The 27,984-nt window shown below is 43.1% G+C and overlaps 1 protein-coding gene across 2 annotated transcripts in view; it reads right to left on the minus strand.

Moving 5' to 3' along the window:
* Nucleotides 1–1,197: 1,197 nt before the first annotated feature.
* Nucleotides 1,198–27,984, minus strand: part of PDE4C (phosphodiesterase 4C) — a 58,132-nt gene continuing 31,345 nt past the window's right edge. For both annotated transcript variants that reach the window (XM_083349443.1, XM_083349442.1), the window contains exons 8-15: nucleotides 26,396–26,574; nucleotides 25,022–25,120; nucleotides 24,357–24,521; nucleotides 22,807–22,906; nucleotides 13,452–13,606; nucleotides 8,207–8,329; nucleotides 7,219–7,401; nucleotides 1,198–6,833 (exon numbers count right to left, since the gene is read on the minus strand). In XM_083349443.1, coding sequence (XP_083205569.1) covers nucleotides 6,294–6,833; nucleotides 7,219–7,401; nucleotides 8,207–8,329; nucleotides 13,452–13,606; nucleotides 22,807–22,906; nucleotides 24,357–24,521; nucleotides 25,022–25,120; nucleotides 26,396–26,574 — 1,544 coding nt within the window. In that variant the 3' untranslated portion in view covers nucleotides 1,198–6,293. The remainder of the gene's footprint in view (nucleotides 6,834–7,218; nucleotides 7,402–8,206; nucleotides 8,330–13,451; nucleotides 13,607–22,806; nucleotides 22,907–24,356; nucleotides 24,522–25,021; nucleotides 25,121–26,395; nucleotides 26,575–27,984) is intronic.

The raw sequence follows: 27,984 nt of genomic DNA on the forward strand, positions 1-27,984 counted from the left end.
AATGTTTGCAAAAGGTGGAACAATATTCAGTAACAGAATAAGAAAATAACTTCAGCATGAGTTGTATAGATTTCATAGGCAGTAGCTGTAAAACACAAGGTTGGGATTTACCTCAAGCTGACTGCAAGGAAGGGCTGGGATCATAAAAATGTCGGAGTTAGCCATTTCTCTTTTTTATTGCATTTTACCTCTTGGAAAGTGTGCTATTTAATCTGAAGGGAAAACATTTTAGACTGTTTTCTGATATTAGGTTTTTGTTTGCAATATTAGAAGGCTTAATAAATGTCCACATTTTCTATCAAAGGACTACAGTCAATAATGACAGCCCAGATTCCAGAATACCATTTTAAAATTTACTAGACATACAGTATGTGGCCTTTAAGACAGGATAAATATAATCAGGAGGTCCTTTTGAAAATCAGTGCTGATAACGCTTCAGTCATAAACAATGGTTCTCCATTGGATATCAGAGATAGAATTATTGTGATTTAAAGCTATTACAACAGGACTGCATTATATTATCCAGATTACAGTAGCCACTAGATAATAGCAAGGAATTTTCTGTATCTTTTTATTGTTATTCACTGATCATCCAAATTTCTACACTCCAGAACTGGCACCTCTGCTGTGGTTTATTCACATTTTATAGATGGATCAAGAAAACCCCTCTAATGTAATCCTGTTAGGGCTTCTCAGTGTCATTTCCATCTTTTTCTTACTACTGAAATGATAGTGAAATTACACTTAAATCAAATGAGTATTATATCATAATACCTCTGTAACATTATGGGGTATTTTCCATTTATTGTCATTTCAGCAATATGTGTGTATGTGTTTCCTTTCAAATCAGTGTTGATTGCTGGTGATTACCTGGGCACTTAACCACTACATCAATCTATACCAATGAAATTTTAGCAATAGGGCCAGGATTATAGTGGCCATAAAAGTGTTTGAGTCATTATTATTATTGGAGGCCAAAGTATGAAATGAGAGAACCAGTTAGGTCTAAGGACTGGGAGAGATTTATCTAGTCTGAACTTTTATATAAACTTATACCAGTTGAATGTGTATGCAAATTATATGGGGTTTTTTTGTCTGAATTGGTAATGTAATTCACTACTCAAAAATATGCATACAATATTTATATTACAAAAAGTGCACACTAAAACACATGTTAATGAAAAGGGCATAGACAAATGTATTTTATTATGGAGAAGTTAGTTACTAACATGCTCACAGTAACAAATGTGTATAAAATGCATATATTGTAGTATGAGAAAACTATTTGAAAATGTTAGCAAGTTTTTCTACTGTTGTGAAAATGGGCCAAAACAATCATGGCCAGGAAAGTGAGAAAAAAGAAACCAATAGCAATAGTACTTAGACTTATATACCACCCATTAGTACTTTACAGCACTGTGGGCAGTTTACAATATAAGCATATTGCCCCCAACAATCTAGGTCCTCATTTTACCAACCTTGGAAGGATGGAAGGCTGAGTCAACCTTGAGCCCCATCAGGATCAAACTCCAGACTGAGCAGAGTTAAACTGCAATACTGCATTCTAACCACTGCACCACTAGGGCTCCTAACAAAACTAAAACCAAACCATCCATGTTGTTGGGTATCTGTAGTACTATTTCTCAAGTAAGATACTGTAACTGACAATCTTTCCATTAATTAACTTACAAAAAATGTTTTACGCATCTAGATACAGAAGACTAACACCAGAATTTCCCTTCTATAATGTTGTGTTATGTTGTGTTATGAGGAATATCATTAGAAAACTTTTAAGTGTTAAGTTTCATTCATTACTCTGCAAAATTCCATAAATATATCCTGAGCTTTAATAGGTTTAGCTCATCTGCCTCGAAAATCACCATCTATAAGAAAACCAAACTATCCCTAACTCAGTGGGATGGCTGGATCATAGTGAGAGATACATACAGGAAGTGTACAATACCTCCTAAGAATATAAAAAGTCAACTACAGTTGACTACAAGTTTACTCCTAAACTTATTTACAACAGAAGACTGAGAGTGATATGTGTGAATGCAGGTCCAAAGACTGTGTGTGACCATTAGATGGCAACATAACATCACTTTTAAACTTCTAATGTTGCTAAAGTGAATCTTTTCTGAGACTGATATAACTTTAAAAAAAACAGTGGGAACACCTCAAACATACTTGTTTGTATAGTTCCCAAGCTAGGTATGGGGCACACAGACTGCAGTCTTGGCAAAGTACAGGAAACAAGGAAGAAATCCACCTTGTTATATGCTCAAATGCATTCCAAAACTGAATCATCACTAAAGTGATTGTAAAACCACTACTATGACTGTCTTTTCACATTTTTTCCCTTTTTCCCCACTTACATAGTATATGTTTAAGGAAAAATATGGCAGAAAAATGTTTTGTACAGTTTTTGAGTGGGTCTAAATAGCGCTCCATCACTGGAGGTTTTTAAGAAGAGACTGGACAGTCACTTGTCTGAGATGGTGTAGGTTCTCCTGCTTGAGTGGGGGATGGACTACAAGACCCCCAAGGTCCCTTCCAGCTCTATTCTATTCTAGCAATCCCCATCTAACCTCATGGTGTATTTGTGGGCTTTGCTAAATCTTATGTAATCTTAATATCTTCCAAAATCCAATATCAAAGTTTTGGTTTAAGTTTTGCTTGGCCATTTGATTATATGGTACTGTACTTCCTTATAATTCCACCATGTAATCTGTGAAAGAAACAAATGGCACCTGGAAGGAAATGTAGTTGGTGGATCACTATCATAATAAGTCCCCAAGAAGGCAAAAGTATTTTGTGAAACTAGGCAGATGTGCATGTACGATGTGTGTATATAAATTAAGAGCACTGAGGGACATACAAGAGACAGGCAAACACAGATGAGAGATAAGCTTTATGCTTTGGGATTAAATATTTACATTATTTGGGAGTTAGGCTTGTCAGTGATGGATTTGCTGGGAGAAAAAAAGGATCTGGCCTCTGGGAAATAAGCAGTCATTATTGTTTTTCCAGAACTTCACTCATTTTTGCATCAGTTACTGTGAAAATTTCATATACAATACCACTCAATCCACTACCCTTTCAAAATAATTATATTATATATGAGAAAGTGTTGTTTGCCAAGAGGAGAGCATTACATCTTTTGCAGTTCTAATAGTTGATCCTAATCTTCCTGAATCAGTTGGGCTAAGTCCTGACAGTTCTCATACCTTTTTGCTTTTTTTGCCTAAAACTTTGATCAAGCATCACCATATAATCTCTCCCTCCCTCCTCTAATTTCTTTGCTCAGATTTACCTTTCTATTTTGGAATAACTCCATTCCCATCTCCATCCACAATTTCTACATTCTAAACTCCAGTTGGTAGTATCTCTTCTCTCCTATAGTTACCATTCTACTAACAAATGCTGTGTTACTATGATCACATTAGGATTGTTTTTTTCCCCAAGCTCTGGAGATTTGTAGTACAATTTAAAAAGTCAAACATTTCATTTTAACACTTAAATACAATGTAAAGAAAAGATGTTGCCAGAAAACAATGTAGCAAGGAAAACCAGACAATCAGATAAAAATGCCAATATGTTCTCTGTGGTTATGACAATACTTATTTCACAAAGAAACAGTAACTCAGTCTGTAGGGCCAGGCCCCAGTGGCAGCTCAGCAAACTCAAAGTGCGTTGTGAAATACATGTGTATACAAACAAACATTCAACATATACATATATACATTTGCACACACATAATGCAACATTTTGAGTGCAAATCACAGTTAAACCAATTGCTATCAATAAAATTTGCCTGAACCAACCATTGATGAAGTTATTACACATTAAATTATTATTAAGCATAAAGCTACAAAAGTTGTTTTTTTAAAAAAGAACAAAAAATACTTGCTGAAAATAAATTAAAAGTGGTAGCCTTCCCAGTAGTAATGCATAACCGGCCTTTCATAAGAGGTACAGTATATGAAAGAAAATGATGAGACACAGTATCATTTTGGTGCATAGAATCATCCTCACTTGCACCCTCCCTGGATTTCTAATATGTAAATACAGTAGATGGAGGTACCACCCTAGCTTTATAATCAATCAGCAGTTTAAGCTCCTCAAATCATAAGTTGGCCTCACCAAAATTTTACAAATGAATCTTTAAATCTCATTCTTCTATTCATAACTTTTATCTGCTACTTACATTGGCTAATGATTCCCCAGTTTCAACGGACCCTGTCTCTTTTTGAGGCTCCATAGAACTGCATTATTTACCCAAAGCAGTAAGTGCATCTCTTCAAATCAGCAGATTAAGCCTTCTAGGGGAAAAAAAATCAACGCACAGAGTACTATCTAGTTACAAGTCTTCTCTGGGATAGGACAGACTCTTTAATTATAGGGATGTAGAATAAGAGGGACAGAATGGATCTCTAACTTGAATGAAATCAAGAAATGTTGAGCAGCAAATTCAGTGTTGTAACAATCCTCTTTTGTGAGCTGTGAAATACATGGAGTCAAGATCCTGATAACCCAGAAAGAACAAACTAATAGATTTCTTTGAATACTGAAAACAGGCGGAAAACATGTAAATCCACATTTTTTTTCACAATTCCACATAAATTGCTTCTCCCCTAATGTCACAAAACCAACTTATTAAAACAAAACAATTCTGTTTTAGTATTTAGAAAACAAAGTTAACATGCCTTTTAAAAATAATAGGTCTTTTTCTTCCGCAAAATGTTAATGATAAAAAGATCCAAAATAAATAGTGTACATACCACACAAAACTTTTATGAGTAGTCTAATATGAACACATCACTTGGGATAGCTTCTCCCATTCCTTTTAGGAGAAAGGGACAACGAAGCCCCATATCCCCAAAGCCCCAAGAAAGTGGGACATTGATTTCACAGGAAAAAGTCAAAGTGATTAAAATGTCAGAAGAGTCAAATTATCCACGTTGCCCCCCCCCCCATTAATTTGAAAATTAGCAAGACTTCCAATTACCCTTGTGTAGCAAGCAGTTCTGCCAGTTACTATAGCCAATTTATATTAGAAATTGCTGGGAAGATTACATATTTTTTAAAACATTGACTACATATTTCTGCATCAAAAATACTTTCCTCTTTTTTTTAAAAAAAAAGAAAACATGAATAATTTACTCTTTACAGTTGCTATAGAGAAATACATGTCATAAAATAAACAATTTTAAACAATAGGGTTTTCCCCTCTTACTGGAAAAATTAAAACAAAATCTCTGAATATTGGAGAAATGGGCTTATCACTTTCTATAAATATTTTCATGTGGGAAAAAGGTATCTAGGAGATTAACATAAAAGAGGCTATTTTCAATGCAGCTACCAGAATGAGGCAACATGCAGTCGGAAGGAAGGCCTTCTTTTTTGAGTATCAGGATTTTGATGCCAAATGCATCCAGCAGGATGAATTTTGTATTTCTTGATAGCATCCTATCGCACTGTAATTTACAGAGACTCCCTCCTACTTGAATATTTTATGTGAAACTTCCCAGGATGCTGGTTTTATTACACTTGAGAAAAGCAAACATAATATTTACCTGCACAATTCCCCTTTCTGCAATAGCATGTAATTTTAAGATTCCCTTTTTGCTGGGTCAAATCATTGGTCCATCAAACCCACTACATTATTCTGATTTTCAGCAGGATCATACAGAACCTTTCCTCAAATGAAATTTGCATGCTTGGAAAGTGTAGGACTAAAAAAGTCTGACCATTTGTCCAACCAACCCAGAACTGTCTGCTCTAACTTGAAAAAGCTTTCCAGGATCACAGTCAGAAAAAACATTTTTCCAGCCTAGAATCTCTAAAAAAGAAGACTAAAGATGTCAGAGATTGAACCTGTGTCTATCTTCAGGCAAAATATTTGTTCTTACATTGAACTAAGAGCTGTATTTCCACCTGGGCTTTCTTCAAACAAGATACAGACTATTTCCAAGTTGAAACCAAAATAAGAAATTAGTGATAGAGACAAGTCCAGCAGGAAGAATTTTTCCATTTGCCAGGTACAACTCAGATGCTGAGTAGCAACACTGGAAGGAAGACATGACAGGCATAGTCTGATCTCTGATATTTTGCCACCTGGGCAAATAATGCGGTTCAAGCTACAGATTTCTTTGGGGAAGAAAATGTTAATAGTAACACTCCCTTACAATGGGGAGTGAAATCATAGGTTGCTGGCAGCAAGATTTGGGGTGGCCTATTGTGGTCCCCTTCTGGCCCTGCCAGAATGTAATCATCATCGGGTCGTCCCTTCACTACGTCCCAAGAGGCAAAAAGGTGATATTTCCTTCCATGTCAAGACATGATTGTGCATCAATCAGGCTCTCTCTTCTTGCTAACTCAACTGGATCTGCTATGGAACCACTGTCAGTCTGTGAAAGTGTTCTTTGGTTGTCAAAGTTCAGTGCACCTTTTTGTTTGATTAGGGCATTTCTGTGGGGGCTGCCCAATTTGTCTGTTGGAGAAGGCAATGGCTCATTTGCAGATTCTGAATCATCAGTTGTCCCCAAGGTTTTGGATTCACTATTATCCTCTTCCAGAGGGCTCTCAATCTCTGGTTCAATATCTGATTCTTCTCCATCTTCCTCCTCTAAAGTAAGCTGAAACTTGAATTTGTCTCCTCCATTTTTGTCTAAACCTGATGCATCTGGGGGAGGTGAAGGACTATGAGGAATCATGCTCTGGTACCATTCTCGGTTGTCTTCTAAAGTATCCAGAATCTCCTGAGCATCAGGATGAACTAAGTCAGCCCAGGTTTCCCAAAGTGGATGTGCAATATAATCAATGAATCCCACCTGGCAGAAGAAAAACAACACAGAATGTTAAATGTGCTAGGGCAGACATTGTTGCCCTAATTTTTATAAATCTGTATCTAATTCCTCCTCCAGTCCAATTCTACACTTGCAAAAACTATAGGTATACAAGCAAATGTTTCCTATCTCAAAATGCTCTGACTATAAATACCCATGTTTGCTTTTCTCCTGCTCCTTTCCATTCAATAAGTTTTAAAAATTATTGTTGGCTATGCTTATAAACAAAGCTTTTACATTCATTGTGTTTAGCTTTGTATTTTATTTCATTTTAGCAAAAAAATTCTTGAGTATTGTAGTTTTTTTCAAAACCTCCACCCACAGTTAAACAGCTATCATTCCCATGCCATCTGTTTACTAGCAGTGTCACCTGAGACTTTTCTATGGAGGCGTTGTGTTTGTCACACATTGGGCTAATCTCCATGCCCTTCTCCCGCTCACGATCCCCTTGGTGGAAGAATTCTATCATGATTCGGTCTGTCCACTGGCGATAGAGCTCTAGTGGTTTTGTGGGGTTACTGAGATCTGCACAGTGTACAATGTTCTGCAAAACCTGTGGAGGAAAACAACATTTACAGTAGAACTACATCACAAATCAACCTATCAAAGAAGAAGTATCATTGGAAATCTTATCTTCACAATTAATATGTTGCAGCACTTCAATTTCATTAATAATATTTAATAATTAAGTATGTATGTATCTCATTCATTTTTCTCTGCCTCTTTATTGTTTTTCTTAGCACCAAATTCAGACAGATCTTAAGAATATATTTTAAATTGATTCATATACACTAATAATACTCTTTAAAGTTAATAACATTAAGTTCTGAACAAGAGGACTTCAATAGAACTATCATTGACATTCATGCTTTTAATAAGGTAAAGTAAAGGTAAAGGTTCCCCCGCACATGAGTGCTAGTCGTTTCCGACTCTAGGGGCCGGTGCTCATCTCCGTTTCAAAGCCGAAGAGCCAGCGCTTGTCCGAGGATGTCTCCGTGGTCATATGGCCGGCATGACTAGATGCCAAAGGCGCACAGAACGCTGTTACCTTCCCACCGTAGTGGTCCCTATTTTTCTACTTGCATTTTTACGTGCTTTCGAATTGCTAGGTTGGCAGAAGCTGTGACGAGTAACAGGCGCTCACTCTATTACGCAGCACTCGGGATTCGACCCGCCAAACTGCCGACCTGATCGACAAGCTCAGCGTCCTAACCCACTGAGCCACCGCGTCCCTTTTAATAACTATCCACAAAATCTTGAGCTCAGCTCTTAAGTTTGTTGAAGAATTGAGCTTGGAATTCACACCTCTGTTTGAAATTGGCTCTACTCCATTTTATCCCTGCTCCTTAGTGCCTTACCTGAATGCGATCTGAGTAGTTATCCAAAAGCAGGACTCCCAAGCTGGTCACTTTCTTGGTCTCTACCATTGTCTTCAGATCAGCCAGAAGATTCATATGCTTTGACATATCTGTTGCCAAGACCTATTTATACCCCCCACCACAAATACAAAAATTACTTCTCTGTCTTCCTCTCCCTATTTTCAAGAATACTAGAAAGAAGAGACAAGAGTTTTGAAACAAATTTCAGAAAAAAATACACAAAATAACATAATATTGTTATGTCTGCAGACATTTATTCATGCATTCGTACATACCAACCTAAGAAAAGCAGTGTTACACAGAGTAAAGAAAAGTAATAAGAAATAGGAGGAAGCCAAAAAATTTAAAACTTACATCATTATTATACCTCTCTGTACTTTTCTGTTCTTACATGTCTTCTTTACTTCCTCCATATCCACATGCAGCTTCATTTTATTTTTTAAACTTTTCATTGCTCTTTTTCATGTTCTCATCAATTGCATCCAACCATGATTTTCTCAGTGTCACCCTTCCTTTCAATCTATTCACTCTTTCTTTGTGTATTCATTTGGTGATCTGATCCTCATTCATTCCCTCTCTGTGACCAAACCACTTTGCAATATTTGCTTCATTATGGCCACTCATTTCTTATTTAATCCACATTCAGTTAGTATATATTCATCATCATCAAGTTGGAAGGGACCTTGGAGGTCATCTAGTCCAGGGGTCCCCAACCCCTGGTCTGTGGACTGGTACTGGGCCACAGCATGCTAGCAACCAGTCCACACAAACAAGCAAAGTCCCATCTGTGGGATGCAAGCAGCACACAAAACCACAAACACTCCAGTCTGTGGAAAAACTTTTCTCCACGGAACCGGTCCCTGGTGCCCAAAAGATTGGGGGCCTTTGATCTAGTCCAACCCCCTGCTCAGGCAGGAAAACTTATATCATTTCAGACAAATGGCTGTCCAGTCTCTTCTTAAAAACTTCCAGTGCTGGAGCATTCACAGCTTCTGGAAGCAGGTTGTTCCACTGATTAATTGTTCTAACTGTCAGGAAATTTCTCCTTAGTTCTAGGTTGCTTCTGTCTTTGGTTAGTTACCTTACCTATTACTTCTTGTTTTATAGCACACACTTTAACCCATACCCATTCCCACCACATTTTTATAATTTTTCTGACAAACCCAACTTATAATCAATTCCTCCATATTGCCAGTCAAAGACAACTAACATTCTTTGATCCATATTCAGATTTTCAGATTCGTATTCCTTGTTACATCATACAGTCTCTCTAACATTCAATGCAAATCATTCAAATTCTTAGCCAACAACACAGCATCATCCTCATATAGAAATACTTGTATAATCTTACTCACAAACAACATTGCTCTAACATCGCCCATTAACATTCTTTAAGCAGTTACCAATTACAGTTACATTACACAGTCAAGGGAACAGCTAGCAAGAAATCCCAGGCCACTCTGGTAAGTTTCTTCTGCCACTTTTTCTCATGAGGACCCTGCTACAGAGATTTCAGGGATCTCATACTCTGTATCACTTGCCTGCCACCCATACTCTATAGCCCATGCCCGCCCATCCAGTTGCACTCACACCACAGCATCCCCCTGCATGGCCACACTCATGTGGCACCACAGCACACCATCAGTCACTTGGTCACACTCCATGGCACTCATCCAGCAGCCTGCTTGCAAGCTGTCCAGCATTTGCGACTTCTTGCTGGCTGATTTTGCTTATTAGAAGCTGGCAGAAGTTGCAAGTCACGATCATGTGAGTCAGTCAATGACTCACAATCCTCACTTAACAACAGCAATGGGGACTTTTGGAATCATGCTTTACAACTGCATTATTTAGCAAAGGGAAATTCCTAATTACTGTCATTAAAACAAGGACTACTCGTGTATCATTTCTATAAATCTATGAAAGTTCAATTTCAGTTTCACTTCAGATTCCCAATAATTCCATTATTTTTATGTTTAATTCTTTTTACTCTGCTGAAAGTTTCTTATTTAGCTCGCTTCAAAAACAGTTTTTATTATCACTAATATCACTTGTTCTCTGCTGCTTTTAATCTTAACCATTCCTTGTTCTTTTTGACTGTATTGTATAAACTTTCTTTTTCTGCTGGGAAAGATTTTATATCTTATTCTTATTTTTTGCAGCAGTCATTCTCTGATATATATTTTTTTTCTCACTCACTGCCTCTATCACCTGATCATTTCACTAAGCTTTTTTTTGCACACAGTTTAAATGCACACACTTCTGTGGCACTCTGTAATTACATTTCTTTTCATTCTGTTCCAAGCATTTTCCACTTCCTGTTTCCTTTACATACACTTTCCATTCTTTTTGTGTAATCTGTCTTTTAATCTTATTTTATACAGCCTCTGATATTCCCTTCCTTTAATTATTCTTTCACTCCAATTGCAATTTTTTCTTTTTTTTAATATGTATATATTTCCAAAATCCACTTTAAACCTTTCTTTAAAAATGATCTGCATCACATTCAGAATCTTTCATCATCTTCACTAATTCTCTTGATCTTTCTTTGTAAACTCTCAAATCAATCGCACTTTTTGATTTATATTCATTCCTTAGCCATATAGATCTATGCTTAAACCACACATTCAAACAAGTCTTTTTCTAAGCAGATAAGCCCCGAATAATTACTGTTATTATTAATTCTTGAGCTTCAGAATGGCTTGATCACTTCTTTGTGTACCCTGTCATCTTGTTCCCATCCACCCACTCATGTTAGCTAATAGAATAATTTTCATCTGGATTACATACTTTCTTAGTATTGCACATTTTCCCCCAAAGCTGATCCCTGGGTCTGATATTATTACTATTTGGAAGAGTGTCACATGAACCAACACATGGATTTTCGTATGCATCCACCACCACTAGATGACACCAATTCATACTGACACACATTTTAATCTTTTCATTCATAATCAAATATACACATTCATTTTCCTTCATGTATTCCTCAGCTCTGCACCAGATCCTACTACCTTCATTCAGATTTTTTAAACCTTTCCCTTTTTCCATCCCCCTTGTCATCATTTTTTCTATCATTCAGCTATCACTTTGCTGAATACCTAATTCTCACAGTGCTGTTTAATGTTTATGTATATCTACTCATGTAGTATGGCTGTAGTATTATTATTTATCCTTCTTATAATCTTCTTTATTCCCCTATCTTTTTGTGATGATGATGATGATGATGTGAATGATGATGATGATGATGATGGTCATTATTCTGTTGCTTGTATACTGAGAGCTTCTGCACTGGAGACAAATTCCTTGTGTGTCTAATCACAATTTGCTGAATAAAGTGTTGAATTCAATTCAGTTTTCATAGGACTCATCCAACATCCTCCTAAAGGTGGCTTGAAGATGCCTAATTAGCCTAATTAGCCATTTGTTAAGGAGACCCCTCACATTACCTTCAGTTTATCTCAGCCCATAACGGAACCCAGCTCACTTTGTAGTTAATTGATTCAGTGTTACAGGGATGCTTACTATCCTCTCTCAGCATAAGCCCTGCTGCATAAAATTTCTAGCATTTTGCCAGTGACTATGGCACAATCAGAATCTAATTGCTCTTGGTATGCCCCCTCCCCCCAGTTTGTGGACACTGGCAATTTGGCATTTATCAAAGTATCAAAGCGTTAGGTCATTTGGGGGGTTCCTTATTATGAAGTATCACTAGACCTTCCTTTAAACAAAGAAAACTTTAAATATTGGAAATAGAGGAAGAGTGTGGTAGTAGTAAGTTTGCTGTGAAGATCAACAGTAGGGCAATTCCAAAGGTGGCCAAGAGTATTTATTTTTATTTTCAATATGATTTTAAAATCATTACATTAGCTCTGGTGAAGTATCAAACAGTTGATTCATAGTTACTGCCACTCAAACCCTAATTGAAGTAAGTGGCATCAAAACTGAATACAAATGGGCCTTTTTTAATGACCATACAACGTTTGTTTGAAATTACAATGGCCACAATGGTATTAAACAAATAGTACCCACAATTGGTCATCACAGTGTCCCATCAGTCATGTGATTGCATTTCAGATAATTGGCCCACACTGCTGACTGTCACTGTGTCCCTGCCAGTTTCCAAACAAGTAAAATCAACATGGAAATTGCAAATTGCAGTCTATCAAGAGGTCCTTGCTTAATGATCCTCACAGTCCTCACTCAACAGTGGCAACTGGGACAGTACTGCAATCACGTGGTTTTTCAATTTATAACCATGTTGTTTAACAGCAGACTCCCAATTAGTGTTGTTAAGGAGGACTACCTGTAAATGAAACCCATCCCAGTATTCAGGAGAAAATACTACCTCATCTAGCAGGTAGGAGTGGAAACTGAGCAACCACTTGCTCTCTTTAATTTGTCCTACCTTAACGTTGTAAGAATAGACCTGCTTGTTCCTAGAGTAAATACAGATTAGCTGTTGGAGTAGAGCAATTTATGCCACCATACTTTTGTGCCAACTCACAGTGGAATAAATGCATGTTAAAGCAGCTGTTTGGACAGATTTTTAGTTTCTCACATAACATATTTTTTCATTTTATTTCAATTTCTTTATATTCTTTACAAAGCCAATATGGTGGCCATGTTGCAAATGACAAATGTAGAAATGGAATGGGGCTTCAATCACATGTTCATGGACACCATCTTGAGTTTTTGACAGATATCTTTGATTAACAGCCTTATTAATCATTCAGCATTTGTTTTTAATTAGAATTCCAAGAATAAAAATGATCACTAGATCTTCATATTCTCTAAATCCTGATGTGGGTTAGAATGGCCTTTAAGTACAAAATGCAGTGTAGAAGTTTAAACCCCCCCCATAACTGATAAAACCATAATGTTCTCTGAATTTTCATTATATTTGACTGAAGCCAAGCAACTATTTTTCAAGGGATAAAAATGATACAACAGAAACTTCCCAAGAGAAGAATGTAAACTTGGGAAGAATGTAAACTTCCCATGAGATAAACCTTTCTTTCAAACAAGTTTGCCAAGCTTTTAAAATAGTGAAATCTTGTTCTACTTCCTTAACTATGTGATTAATTTATTCTTAAATAATAATCTCATTGAAACAGCTTTCAACATCAAAATAATCGGTCCCGTGCATGTCGATAAACACCTGTCATGTCACTTGAAATATTGTGATTCATTCAAAATTATAACCATGACCAACAGAGTTTCTTACCATGTCAATGGCCATCTTCCGGAGCATTTGTCGTTGCTTCTTAGAGAGATTCTGGAAAATATCACAGTTTTCCTCTTGCAAGAGTTTGAATCCTACTGCTAAATGATGATTCTCCAACACTGATGCATCATTATACATTAGTGCCAGTTCTGAATCTACAAATTAAATAGGGAAGGAAGAGGAGCATCATTAGTTTAAAAGTCAGCCTTGCAGGCAGTGTTTAAGGTTGTGGCAATCATTCAGTTGATTTATAAACGTCTTCATTTCAGCATTTGAAACTTGGGCCCAATTAGAGAGCAGGTTAGCATTACGAGTTAAATTGAATTTAGGAGACACTTCTTCTGACTATAATACTCTAAAATAATCCTCCCACATAGAGGCAGGTAAGAATTGGGGAAGGGGAAGGCACTTGTCAATCTGGTGCCAGCTATCAGGCACCAAAGTAGAATGGTATTTCTGGCTTGAGGGGTTATCAATTGCTGCCAAAAAGCATAGTGTATTTTCTTTTCTTGTTTTGTAATAGACATTTGTATTGTTTCTTCAGGAGTATAAAGTTCTAGATTGAGTTCTCAGCCAGCTTCTCTTTATATAATTTGAATTTTCTAATCAGTTTACTTTTGGCATCAAAACATTTTGTGTTAAATTACTCTGCCTTTTATTTTGTGTGCCTTGCCTCCCACTTTCCTCAAACCTACTGTAATACTGATCCGAGTTTGCATTCCTTGTAGTAAGTTTTAGCCCTGGTTAAACCACAGAACACCCTGAGGGAGAAAGTTCCTATGTCCACATTAATTAAAAGGTACTGAAAGAACTTTTTAAGCATATGAAAAGTCAGTGCTTTATTGATTCAGTAGAATTAACCACTTAGCGTTTTTTTTCAAGAATTAACCTGCTTAAGATGGCCACTCCAAAATGTATCTGTGATACTCTACTCTTAGTATAGATAACCTGTTTCAAGAAGTGATCTACAGTCTGGGTTTCTCTTTGAAATTTTGTCCCAAATCATTGGTGGTCTACGAGGATATCCTCCCATCAGAAGTAAGGAGGTAATAGCAGGGGGAGAAGAGGTCTTCTGAAAATGGTAACTTACTGACAGATCTCAGTTTCCAGAAGAGTGGAAGTGATTTGTTTTCTCACTATGATGAGTTCTAAACATTGAGCCTGAGCTCTCAATGTTTGATGAGGGGCTTCAGTGAAACAGTTTGGAATATTCTAGAGCAGTGGTTCTCAACCTTTTCATCACCACGGACCCCTTTTAAATACCTTTTGTGGCCACGGACCACCAAGACTTAACTCAGCATTTAAATCATAACATTTCTTTAAGCCTTTGCAGTCCCCCTGTGACATCACGTCCCTGCTAGGGGTCCATGGATCACAGGGTGAGAAGCACTCTTCTGGAGTATTTTTGCCATGGGAATATCAATTCCTCAGTCTTCTGACAGATCAACGTTACTAGGACAGGCTGTAAATGAATATTCACCTTGAAACCCCCTTACATAAAATATTTCAGCTGACTGAAGGACCTGGAGTCTTCCAACCCTGCCTTGCCATATTGTTGTTTTTGTTAGCTGTGAAGTTGTGTCCAACCCATTGTGACCCTATGGACAACGTTCCTCCAGGCCTTCCTGTCCTCTACCATCTTCTGGAGTCCATTTAAGCTCACGCCTACTGCTTCAGTGATTCCATCCAGCCACCTCATTCTCTGTCATCCCCTTCTTCTATTTATTTATTTATTTATTTATTAGTTTTTATAAACCGCCCTTCTCCCGAGGGACTCGGGGCGGTGTACAGAGGAAGGAAGGTATACAGACCGAACAATAAAATAATAAGAAACACTAATGAACACAAACTGGGACCCCAATTAACGCTATCATGCCAGGCCAGCCTGCTGGAACAGGAAAGTTTTTAAGTCGCGACGGAAGGTACGGAGGTCAGGGGCCATCCGGATTTCGGTAGGTAAGGTGTTCCAGAGGGCTGGCGCACCCACTGAGAATGCCCTCCCCCTGGGGGCCACCAGCCGACATTCCTTGAGCGGTGGCACCCTGAGGAGGCCCTCTCTGTGGGAGCGCACAGGACGGTGGGGTGCTGACATCGGCAGAAGGTGCTCCCGTAGGTAGTCCGGACCCATGCCATGTAGGGCTTTGAATGTCATTGTTAGCACCTTGAACTTCACACGGAAGGCAACCGGAAGCCAGTGCAGCGCACGGAGGAGAGGTGTGATATGGGAGTATCGGGAGGCTCCCAAGAGTGTCCGTGCCGCCGCACTTTGCACCAGTTGAAGCTTCCGAGTGGATCTCAAGGGCAGCCCCATGTAGAGAGCGTTACAATAGTCTAGGCGAGATGTCACAAGGGCATGGGTGACTGTACGTAAGGAATCCAGGTCCAGATAAGGCCGTAGTTGGCGAACTAGTCGAACCCGGGAGAAGGCCCCCTTGGTCACAGCTCCAATGTGGTCTTCCAGAGAGAGCTGCGAGTCTAGGAGGACACCCAGGTTGCGGGCCCTATCAGCAGGGGGAAGTAACTTGTCCCCAATGTTAAGCAGTGGGACGTTCTGAATCTCCTGGCTTGCCGGTACGTACAGCCATTCAGTCTTGTCCGGGTTCAGTTGAAGCCTGTTTCTCCCCATCCATTCCCGGACCGCTTTCAGGCAGCGGGACATCACGTCTAGGGCATCACTGATATTGTTAGGAGTTGAGATAAAAAGCTGGGTGTCATCAGCATACTGATGGTACCCTACTCCAAAACTGCGAATGATCTCACCCAGCGGTTTCATGTAGATGTTGAACAGGAGAGGCGAGAGGACCGACCCCTGAGGGACTCCGCAAGCGAGAGGCCTCGGGGTCGACCTCTGTCCCCCTGTCAGCACCGACTGCGAGCGACCCTGGAGAAAGGAGGAGAACCAACGCAGAACCGTGCCTCCCACTCCCAGTCCCCTGAGGCGTCGCAGCAAGATACCATGGTCGATGGTATCGAAAGCCGCCGAGAGGTCTAATAAGACTAGGACAGAGGAATGGCCCCTGTCCCGGGCTCTCCAGAGATCATTCATCAGAGCGACCAATGCCGTCTCCGTGCTGTAGCCCGGCCTGAAACCCGATTGGTACGGGTCTAGATAAACCGCTTCATCCAGGATCTGAGGAAGTTGGTGCGCCACCACGCTCTCAACAACCTTCGCAAGGAAGCGAAGATTGGAGACTGGACGAAAGTTATTCAAAGAGGATGGGTCCAAGGTGGGCTTCTTGAGGAGAGGTCTCACCACCGCCTCCTTCAAGGCGGTGGGGAAGTGACCCTCACTCAGAGAAGCAGAGATGACCGCTAGGAACCAGCCTCGTGTCGCCTCTCGAGCTGCATAGGCCAGCCAGGAAGGGCACGGGTCCAGTAAGCATGTGGAGGAGCTCAACCTTCTCATAATCCTGTCCACTTCCTTAGGAGTTACAGGATCAAATTCTTCCCAGATGACGTCGACAAGACTGTCCATGTCTTGTTCTTCCATCTCAGCCCAGTTGGAGTCCAGACCAGTTCGAATCCGAGCGATTTTATCCAGCAGATATTGACCAAATTCCTCGGCTCGACCCTGCAAGGGTTCCTCCCTCACCTCTTGGTTTAATAGGGAGCGAGTCACCCTGAACAAGGCAGCCGGGCGATTATCTGCGGACGCGATGAGGGTGGAAAAGTAGTTGGATTTTGCCACCCTTATCGCAGCGAGATAAGACCTGGTGAGGATTCTTAGTCGCAATCGGTCGGATTCGGATCGACTGGACCTCCAACGGCTCTCTAGGCCCCGTCTCCAACGCTTCATCTCCCGGAGCTCCTCGGTGAACCATGGGGCTGGCTGGGATCTGCACCGGGTCAGAGGCCGCAAGGGTACAACTCGGTCCAGAGCCTCCGTGGCTGCCTTTTCCCAGGCTTCCACTAAGGCTTCCGCCGAGCTGTGAGCAGGGGGTGCATGCGAGTCCCTAAGCGCTGCCTGGAACTTATCAGGGTCCATTAGGCGCCTAGGGCGGTACCATCTGACTGGCACCGTGCACCCACGGTGGGGGGTGGCAAGGGGGAAGTCTAGCCGCAGGAGGTGGTGATCGGTCCATGACAGGGGCGTAATAGTTGTGGCACCCCCACCGACATCATCACGCCACCGTCCAGACAAGAACACCAAGTCTGGGTTGTGGCCTCTCTCATGAGTCAGCCCAGAAATTATTTGCAACAGGTCCATGGCCGTCATGGAAGCCATGAACTCCCGAGCCAGTTCGGACGATCCTCCCAGGGACGGTAAATTAAAGTCGCCCAAGACCATGAGTCTTGGGAATTCAACCACCAACCCTGAGAGGACATCGAGTAGCTCGGGTAGGGCCGCCGCTGCACGATTAGGTGGTAGGTACGCCAGCAGCAGACCCAACTGCGCCCCTGGCCCGAATCTCAGTAGGAGAGACTCACACCCGACCATCTGAGGGACGGTGGTCTCTCGCGGGCTAAGGGATTCCCTGATGATAACTGCCACTCCCCCGCCCCTCCCATGAGCCCGGGGCTGGTGCAGTACCTGGAAACCTGGCGGGCAGAGGTCAACCAGAGGAACACCCCCCTCTGGGCCCAGCCAGGTTTCCGTGATGCAGGCCAGGTCCGCATGCTCACTCTCCACTAGGTCACGAATGAGGTGAGCTTTGTTAGCTGCGGACCTTGCATTCAGGTAGACCAGCCTTAGCATGGGAGGGTGCGCACCTTTGCTCCCGGGTCCTCCGGGGGAGAACAGAGGGTCGGAGCGTCTCACCGCCTGTACAGAGCGGAGATGACACTCCCGGTGACGATACGGCCCTCTGTCTGTGCACCTTCTGCCATTCCCCACCATCCTAGGGATGGGACGTTTGTCAGTACGCCACTGGGTGTTATCGGCGACTGGTCCTCGTTGTACGCCGTCGCGAACGGCCGTGGGCCTGGCATGCGTTATGGTGGCTGGAAGGCGTGCCTTTCCCGCGCAACCATAGTCTCCTCCCTCCCCCCTCCCTAACCCCACAAAAAACTTAACTAAGAACTTAATCAGGGGCCTCTTGTTGGGCTTATGCTGGAGGCCCCTGACCCTGCCTGGCCATCTCTCAGAGGCCCAGTGGTTGGGCCCGTCATCAAGAATGGATGTGATGCAGGCGGGTCGCACCCAGGAGAGTGGGGAACCCCTGAGGGCGTGCAGTGCTATGCTAGAGTATTGAACAAGCATAGTCACAGGTGGTTCCGGGAAGGCTGTCCCCTGGATGGTGAATTTGCAGGAGGGTCGAGTCGGGTAGGTGCGTATCTGGATCGTCGCCCTGCCACTGCCACTTGGCCGGGCGAACCCCCCGAAGCAGGCCACTCCTCATCCTCTCACGATGGGTTGTGTCTCTGCTTCCGGAGGTGGTCCAGAACGTACTCTGGGTGAGGCATACCCCATAGAGCTCTCACCTCTATGGGGTAGCAGGTGTAAGGCCCAGCCACTCTGCCACTGTGGCTAGCACCCAGGCCCGTTATGTCCTGTGGGGAGAGAATGGGCAAAGATGGGTGAGAGTGGGCAGAAGGCAGGATGGAGGGATCCATTAATTGGCGTCAGCTCCGGTGGTTCAGCCGCCCCAAACAGTTCCCTCCCTGATCCTCTGGGCGTTGTTCCCGGCCGCAGTTCCATGGCCCCTATTGGTTGAGGACCGTCCAGAGCATGGCCTCCCAGAGGTACGGGAGTCCCTGGTGTCATGCCCCTGGTGTTGCCGTCTCCGATCAAGGTGTCTCGAGGAGGTGGCTCGGGCCGTCGCCTCCATTGTCCAGCGTCTCCTTTGGTGTGAATCTTTCGGAGGCACCGCCGTCCAGGGGCAGCCCACGGTGGTCGAGACGCCGCACCGCTGTTACTAGCGTCTCTGTCAGGGCCTCTGTCAAGGCCCCTCGGAGGACGGTCGACCAGGGCCCAGAGCAGCTGCCTCACCGCCCATGTCTTCGTTGCTGCCGCTACCGTTGTAAAGCTGGTCTGCGGCGTCTCCTTGAGGATTGTTGCAACGGCCGTAGCGGTACAGGGGGCGGGTCGAAGATGCCACGCCGTCAGTGCTACCGCCGCTGTCAAGGCCCCTGGGTGGCGAACGACTAGGCCTGGAGAAGCAGTCGTCTTCGCTGCCGCCTCTTCCACCGCCCAGCTGATCCGCGGCGCCTCCTCTGATCCTCGGAGACGCCGCCGCTGCCCGTTGCTGCTGCTGTTGGTTTCGTTGCCGGCGCCTCCGCCGCACAGCTGATCTGCGGAGACGCCGCCCTTGCCCGGTGATCGGCATCGGAGGAGACCGCAGACCAGGGCTCGCTGGGCTCTCACCGCCGAAGATGCCGCCGCCACCCGGGAGCCGGTCAGGGGCAGAGCAGAGCCTTCGGCCCCTCCTGTATGGCTGCGAGGGCTGCCGTGGTCCAGGGCTGTCGTGGTCCAGGGGCGGGCCTCTCGACGCCGATGCCGCCGCCTCCGCCACCCAGCTGGTACAGCTGGTCCGCGGTGTCTCCGTCGATAGTCCGGAGACGCCGCCGTCCCCGGGAGCCGGTCAGGGGGCCGGGGCAGAGCAGAGCCTCTGGCCCCTCCTGGATGGCTGCGACGGCTGTCGTGGTCCAGGGGCGGGTCTCTCACCTCCGGCGCCGCCGATGCCTCCGCCTCCGCCACCCAGCTGGTCCAGCTGGTCCGCGGCGTCTCCGCTGATAACCTGGAGACGCCGCCGTCACCCGGGAGCCGGTGGGGGGGCCGGGGCAGAGCAGAGCCTCCGGCCCCTCCTGGATGGCCAGGGGGGGCCTGGAGACGCCCCGCCGCCACCGCCATCGCCGTTGCCAGGCTCCCTGGATCAACGACCAGCCTGGGGGCTTGAAAATCGTCGCCGCAGCCGCTGCCATCCTTTCCGCCGGGGCCTCCGCCGCGGCCTCCGCCGCACAGCTGATTGGCGGAGGCGCCGCCCTTGCTCGGCAGTTGACAAGCGGCAGAGGCAGGGCGGAGGGTGCTGGCTCCGTTTATAACGGTCGGCGGGGCAGGGATGTCCTGGCACCCCTGCAGTTGTTTCGGGAGGCAGCGGGCGGCATAATTACCCAGCTCATTTGCCCGAAATTCTTGCCCCACCCCAGGGGTCCATTGACGTCCCTGGGGGGCTCCTGGGGGGACGCCTTACTGTTGGGGGCTACGGAGCTCTCCCCAGCGCGTCCGCCATCTTCGGAGCCGGCAAAAAAAAAAAAAAAAAAAAAAAAGGTTGCCATCAACCTTTCCCAGCATTAGGCTCTTCTCCAGTGAGTCCTTCCTTCTCATTAGATGGCCAAAGTATTTGAGTTTCAACTTCAGGATCTGGCCTTCTAAAGAGCAGTCAGGGTTGATCTCCTCTAGGACTGACCAGTTTGATCGCCTTGCAGTCCAAGGGACTCGCAGGAGTCTTCTCCAGCACCATAGTTCAAAGGCCTCAATTCTTTGGCACTCAGTCTTTCTTATAATAATAATAATAATAATAATTTGATTTCTATACCGCCCTTCTCCCGAAGGACTCAGGGCGGTGAACAGGGCAATACACAATAAAAATATTATACAAAAATTAAAAAACCATTAAACATTATGCCCTTAAAATTAATACATGTTACAATTAAAACTATTTATAAAAACCCAACCCCATCCCGTCAGACCAGGCCAGCTTGTTCGAAAAAGAAAGTTTTGAGATCGCGCCGGAAGGAGCGAAGGTCGGGGGCCGTCCGGAGCTCAACCGGTAAGCTGTTCCAAAGGTCTGGCGCGCCCACAGAGAACGCTCTCCCCCTGGGGGTCACCAATCGGCATTCTTTGATCGGCGGCACCCTGAGGAGGCCCTCTCTGTGGGAGCGCACTGGACGGAGGGAAGTTGACGCCGGCCGCAGGTGTTGCCGTAGGTAATCCGGACCCATGCCATGAAGGGCTTTGTAAGTCATCACTAACACCTTGAACCTTATGGTCCAACTTTCACTGCTGTACATTGCAACTGGGAAGACCATAGCCTTGATTATACACACTTTTGTTGGCAGGGTGATGTCTCTGCTTTTTAGTATGCTGTCTAGATTTGCCATGCCTTTCCTCCCCAGGAGCGAGCTTCTTTTAATTTCTTGGCTGCAGCCCCCCTCTGCAGTGATCTTGGAGCCCAGGAAAATAAAATCTGTCACTCCCTCCATTTCTTCCCCATCTATCTGCCAGGAATTGAGAGGGCTGGATGCCATGATCTTGGTTTTCTTAATGTTAAGTTTCAACCCAATTTTTGCACTCTCCTTCTTCACCCGCAACAAGAGGCTCTTTAGTTCTTCTTCACTTTCTGCCATTTTAGTGGTATCATCTGCATATCTTAGGTTGTTGATATTTCTCCCGGCAATCTTAATTCCAACTTTTGATTCATCTAGCCCTGCCTTTCTCATGATGTGCTCTGCATGATGTGCTCTGCAAGTTAAACAGGCTGGGCGACAGTATACAGCCTTGCCGGACTCCTTTCCCAATTTTGAACCAATCAGTGGTTCCGTGTCCAGTTCTCACTGTTGCTTCTTGACCCACATATAGTTTTCTCAAGAGACAAATAAGATGGTCTGGTACTCCCATCTCTTTAAGAACTTGCCACAGTTTGTTGTGATCCATACAATCAAAGGCTTTAGCATAGTCAATGAAGCAGAAGTAGATAATTTTCTGGAACTCCCTAGCTTTCTCCATGATCCAGCGTATGTTGGCAATTTGATCTCTAGTTCCTCTGCCTCTTCGAAATCCTGCCTGTACTTCTGGTAGTTCTTGATCCACATACTGCTGGAGTCTAGCTTGTAGAATTTTAAGCATAACTTTACTAGCATGAGAAATGAGTGCAATGGTGCAATAGTTTGAACATTCTTTGGCACTGCCTTTCTTTGGAATTGGAATGTAAACTGATTTTTTCCAATCCTGTGGCCACTGTTGAGTTTTCCAAATTTGCTGGCAAATTGAGTGTAGCACTTTTACTGCATCGTCTTTTAAGATTTTGAATAGCTCAGCTGGAATACTGTCACCTCCACTAGCTTTGTTGTTGCTCAGCTTTTCTAAGGCCTTGCCAGATAGCAGGGAGCAATGTTTTGCTGGTAAAGAATGTCAGATGGAGGTGGAAGCTCAACAGAGCTTCCTAAAATTACCCAATGGTACATTGGGTCCAGGCAACAAATTAACCAGCTGTATTGCTGGTCACAGTAAATGTTGGCCTGTGGGGCAGTCTTTCATGTTGACATACATTCCTCTCGATCCAAGGATAGGAGGAAAGCAGACATGTAAGATACAACCCTAAGACATGTGGATAACACCTAAGATAGATTAGACTCCAGACAGTATTAATAGGCTAAAGAACAAATGAAACTGTGGTATTAAAGGTGGTTCACTCACTGGTATTTATCAGGAACTGGTTAGAAACACCAGGATGGTCAACATCATGGATGGCAGCTGCAAAAATGGCAGCCAAAATCTCGAGGTCAGTGAAAACGGCCTGGAGAACAAAAGGAGCAAAAACAGCATTAGAAAAAAAGGAATGAACCAATAAAATATGAATGGAACAGTCTCTGAGATTTCACACTATATCAGTGTATATAGGCAGGTACTTCAAAAATGGGATTGAACTTGAAGACCCTCAAGGTTGCTTTCAATCTTATTTATTTATTATTTATTTATTAATTCGGTTTATATACCGCCCTACTCCCAAAGGACTCAGGGCAGTTTACAAGGCAAAATTTAAAAACAATACAATATAAAATTAAAATTAAATTAAATTAAGTCTAGCCGCAAAAAATTAAAATCACAATTTAAAAACATTAAACCCCTCAGTCCAGACCAGATAGCTCAAAAAGCCAGGTTTTTAGGTCCCGGCGAAATGAACAAAGGTCGGGGGCAGTCCAGAGTTCCGTTGGCAGTTGATTCCATAGGGCAGGCGCGCCCACAGAGAAGGCCCCCCCCTGGGGATCACCCATCGGCAATCCTTGACCGGCGGTACCCTGAGGAGGCCCTCCCTGTCGGAGCGCACAGGACGATGGGAAATTGACGCTGGCAGCAGGTGCTCCCTTAGATAATCCGGGCCCATGCCATTTATGGCTTTATAGGTCATCACCAGCACCTTGAATCTCACCCGGAGGGCAACTGGAAGCCAATGCAGCTCGCGGAGAAGAGGTGTTACATGGGAGTATCGGGAGACTCCCATCACAACTCGCGCGGCTGCATTCTGCACCAGCTGAAGCCTCTGAGTGGTCCTCAGGGGCAGCCCCATGTAGAGAGCATTGCAGTAGTCTAGCCGGGAGGTCACGAGCGCATGGGTGACAGTGCGTAGGGCATCCCAGTCCAGATAGGGCCGCAACTGGCGCACCAGGCGAACCTGGGCAAAAGCCCCCCTGGCCACGGCTCCTATATGATCTTCCAGACTGAGCCGTGAATCCAGGAGGACGCCCAAGTTGCAGGCCCTATCAACGGGGGGTAACACCTGACCCCCCATAGTTAACGATGGAAAAGATTGGTTAGTCTGAGATGCCGGTATGCACAGCCACTCAGTATTGGCAGGATTGAGACGAAGCCTGTTTCTCCCCATCCAAACCCGGACCGCCTCCAGGCAACGGGACATCACGTTATGATGCTACGATTCTATTATTCTATGAACTACTGGTCTCTTCTCTTATAGCTTAACAGAACAATGGAGAAATTGGCCGGCCATGCCAGAAATTTTTTTCTTGGAAGAATTAGCTTTTTTCTTTGAGTGTCACAGAATTCAAGGGTTTTCCTAGTAGGAGTTTATTACTCAATTGCACAGCTTGTTCTTGTACTATAGAAAGCCCCCCAAGTGACTTGAAAGAATTGCTCCAACCATTACAGCAAAATAAGGAGGATATAGACATTTCCGTCTGTTTTTCCCTGCCTATTTCAAAGCTCCCCCCAAAAGCCTTCTGTAGACTCACCTCCAGAGCTGGCATTGAAAGCAGTACATGTGTGGATTGGGCAACATCTGCTGCATGAATGTTGTTGTGATAGGCAACATCAGCGTGATAATGATCTTCCAGGGTCATCATGAATGTGATGAAGGTATCCGCAGGAATGTGAAAAGATTTCAGCAAGTCCCTTTCCTGTAATGTGGACAATACAGAAGGAAGCTGCTATGACCCTCCTGGTTAAATCATCGGGGAAACAGGGAAAAGGAGAGCTGGAGAAAGAACTCATGAAACCAAATCGGTCCTTTTCTCCTGAGATGTCAGAACTAGCCAAGGACACAATAAATCTCTTACTCTAGCCATAGTTCCTAAAAAAAAATACTGGTACCCTACAATTTCCAAATCAATCAGTATGATGTTGTTGCAAAGTAGGCATAACAACTAAATGTGTAAGGCTTCAAAGCAGCATGGAAGTGACCATTAGTGCGTAAAATGTTATTTACCTAATGTACCTGCATTACATTATTGATCGATCAGTATACATATAGACTGAACTACTTCTTTGGACTCTTCTTCCAGTCCAATGGCCCTGTTTAATGACAAAACTGCAGTATCTCTCCTCTGCCATTTAGCTTTGGACATTTCAATAACAATTTTGTTACCCTGATACTTTCTGTGAAAAAGAGTCAGCTCACCTGGAAGATGCTGTACATGATGACTGTTAGTGGGCGGTGGCCAGAGTACTCTGCAATCTTGAATACATCCAGGCCCCATTTGTTCACATCTTCTAGTTCCTAAAGGGGGCGGCAAGAAAAGGTGTCACTACAATCTTGGATTCTGCCAACTAACAAAAGTCGAAACAAACTGCCTCCCTCTCTCTCCATATAAGATGACCTATTTAGCATAACTGAACAACATATAACAAATTACTAAAGTTTTCAGTAGCCCAATCCACACATGTACTGCTTTCAATGCCAGCTCAGTAGGTAGACCATTAAAATAAGCAGGAGTAAGGACGTAAAAAAACTCAAACTGAATTTCAGGAACTGTGGTGCGTTGCATGATTAAGTAGAACTGATTCACAATATATTGTGCTCAGTTGAAAGGGGATAGCATTTACCAAAGTGGTATTGCAAAGACTGAAATGGGAATATATGGCTTCTAGATTTTTCTATATTCACACATACACACACCTACAGTGTGAGTGTGTGTTTGTGAGTGTGTGTGGTGTGTAAAAGCCAGGTTCTTGTCTTTTTTTCTTGTTTCAGTATCTTTCCAATTCCTTTATTGTATTTTCGTTATTTCTTTTTCTTTCAAAGCATTCGATTTGTCCTAAATATGCTTCTATCTTCCGCAGCCCTCCCCTTATTTTTTCCTTTTTTCGATCTCTATCATCACTCACTTAGACATAGTTGCTTCGCCTCTTCTCAGTTTTTATTTGAGTTCCAATATCGCCCTCTGGATTTCTCCCTCCCTCTCTCCCTCTATTTCCCTGAAGAATCCTGTCTTCCTCTCCTCCTCTTAGTTCCCCCTGCCAGTTGCCCTTCTTCTTTCTTCCACCAATCAAAAGATCAATCAAATTATTATCAAGATGTTTTACAGCAGGTTTAAAAACATTACAGTAAGAATGAAACATTAAGCAATTAAAACAACCTGAAACTGGCAGATTTCCATGCACGTAAGAAGCAGCTAATTATTTTTACAAAGAAAAGAGTTTTTGCTTACGACTCAACAGGAAGCAACTAAAGGGAGTCCCACAACGGTGGAGCCACAATTAATGGTATCTATTCCATTTCCCCCCCCTCTCCCCACAGCCTCAAAACTAATCTGTAAGCCTGGGGAAAAAATACCCCTCGCCATCCAAACTAGTCTTCAGTTAATACTCTTACTATCGTTAAGCTATGCATTTTGAAGATTAGAAACTTGTTTTTAAATGCTTTGCGGTAGGACTTCTTTATGCTGAACATCAATTCTGCATTTAGATAAAATTCAGTATATACAACCACAATATGTAGTGAACCACGCCAGCTTTCCTGTTCCAGTCTTTTCTGGTGCCTGGTATTCCTCACCTTACTCAATGGCCCTTCCTGGTCCGTTTTTACTCCAAAACGAGGAATGGCAGCACAACTGAAGCTGGAGCTATGCATCAGTTTTTTCACACCACTGATCTGTGACATTGGCCGCTTCTTTTTCTCCTTGTCTTTTTCTTTGGGAACAGAGGTTGGGATTTCCACCTCATGCTGCTTGTCTGCAGGAGACAGAAAATACAGTAGCAATGGAACAAGTCCTATTACGTAGATCCTCCAAATTCTTCAGAAGCTTATGGGGATTCCTATTTAGATCACGAATGACAATAGAGAAGCTCCCCTAAAGAAACAGATTCCCTGCAATGAAAGGAACAAAATATAGGCTGACAGCTTAAATGATTTGATGGTTCACAATAAAATCCAGGACCTTTATGAACTTCCTTTATCTGTGATTTAAAAAAAAATGGTGTCGTGACAGTATCTTGAAAATCAAAGAATCAACATAAACCAAATCAGACCTTTGCTCCTATGAATCTGAGGAGCATAGCCCCGTTGCCTTATTATGTAATATGGCACCTTCCATCTTCATGAAGCTTTACAGAATCTAAATTCAAGTCAAGAAGTAAGAGGAGATAGATAGAGAAGGATGAAGAAACTGTATCTTGTGAAACCCTTTAAAAACACATACTCTTTCTCCCCACTTGGAGTTGGGAACTCAGCCTTCTCATTTCAAAGTTGTCATGAGCTAACAGATTCCCTGCCCAGCATTAACAATTGTCCTCCTTGAAACAACATTTCTGAAACCAAAGAGTTAAGCATGCTGAAAAAGTGGAGTATGAAAAGCCCCCACCCCTGCACAAGTCTCCTGCTGTTCAAAGGGAGACCCTCCCCCAATATTGAGGCACAGAAGGATTGACGTCAGCAGAAACTAATAATATTACAGACACCATGGCAACCAGAGACAATGCGTGGTGGAATGTCGGTCCTTTCCTCAAAGTGATGTTTCTAAGACCAGCCAGGGTCTCCCCACTTCACCTGTCTTCTCTCTCTCTCTCTCTCACACACATACACATACACGTATATACTTGTATAGCACATGAGGAAAAAAAAGTCACATACGTGGAGAGAACAAATGGGAAGAACTTTCTGTTAAACTATTTTGCAAAAAGCAAAACTATAAACTACAGGACTTTCCTATAATGTTTTAATTTTTAAAAATTGCTAAGCAAAATCACTGTTTATAAGCACCAATAGTGACATAATCAAAGCATAATCTTGATTAATAGATATAAGATTTGAATAAGAACAATAGGTTTAGGATTTTCTTCCAAGATAACTGCTTAGAATGTGTTTTGATCTTTTTTGTTTTTTTTAAACAAATGTTTGTACTCAGCTTCAGACAAATTATTGTTAAGACTGTCATTAGCTGAACTGCATATATCTGGATGATCATTAGAAGGCAGCAATTAGAAGTTAGACAACTCTAACTTGCTGCAGCTATCTAGTGGTGGTCCAGATGTTTTCAGCTTGCAGATGGTCACCCTATTCTAATTACTCTCTTTTAGAAGTGTTGTATTTTAAACATTATTTTTTTCAATGACCTTCCAAACAGCAGGAGAACTTTCAGTTAT

This window comes from Vipera ursinii (genome assembly GCF_947247035.1).
Source record: "Vipera ursinii genome assembly, chromosome: 1".
NCBI lineage: Eukaryota > Metazoa > Chordata > Lepidosauria > Squamata > Viperidae > Vipera > Vipera ursinii.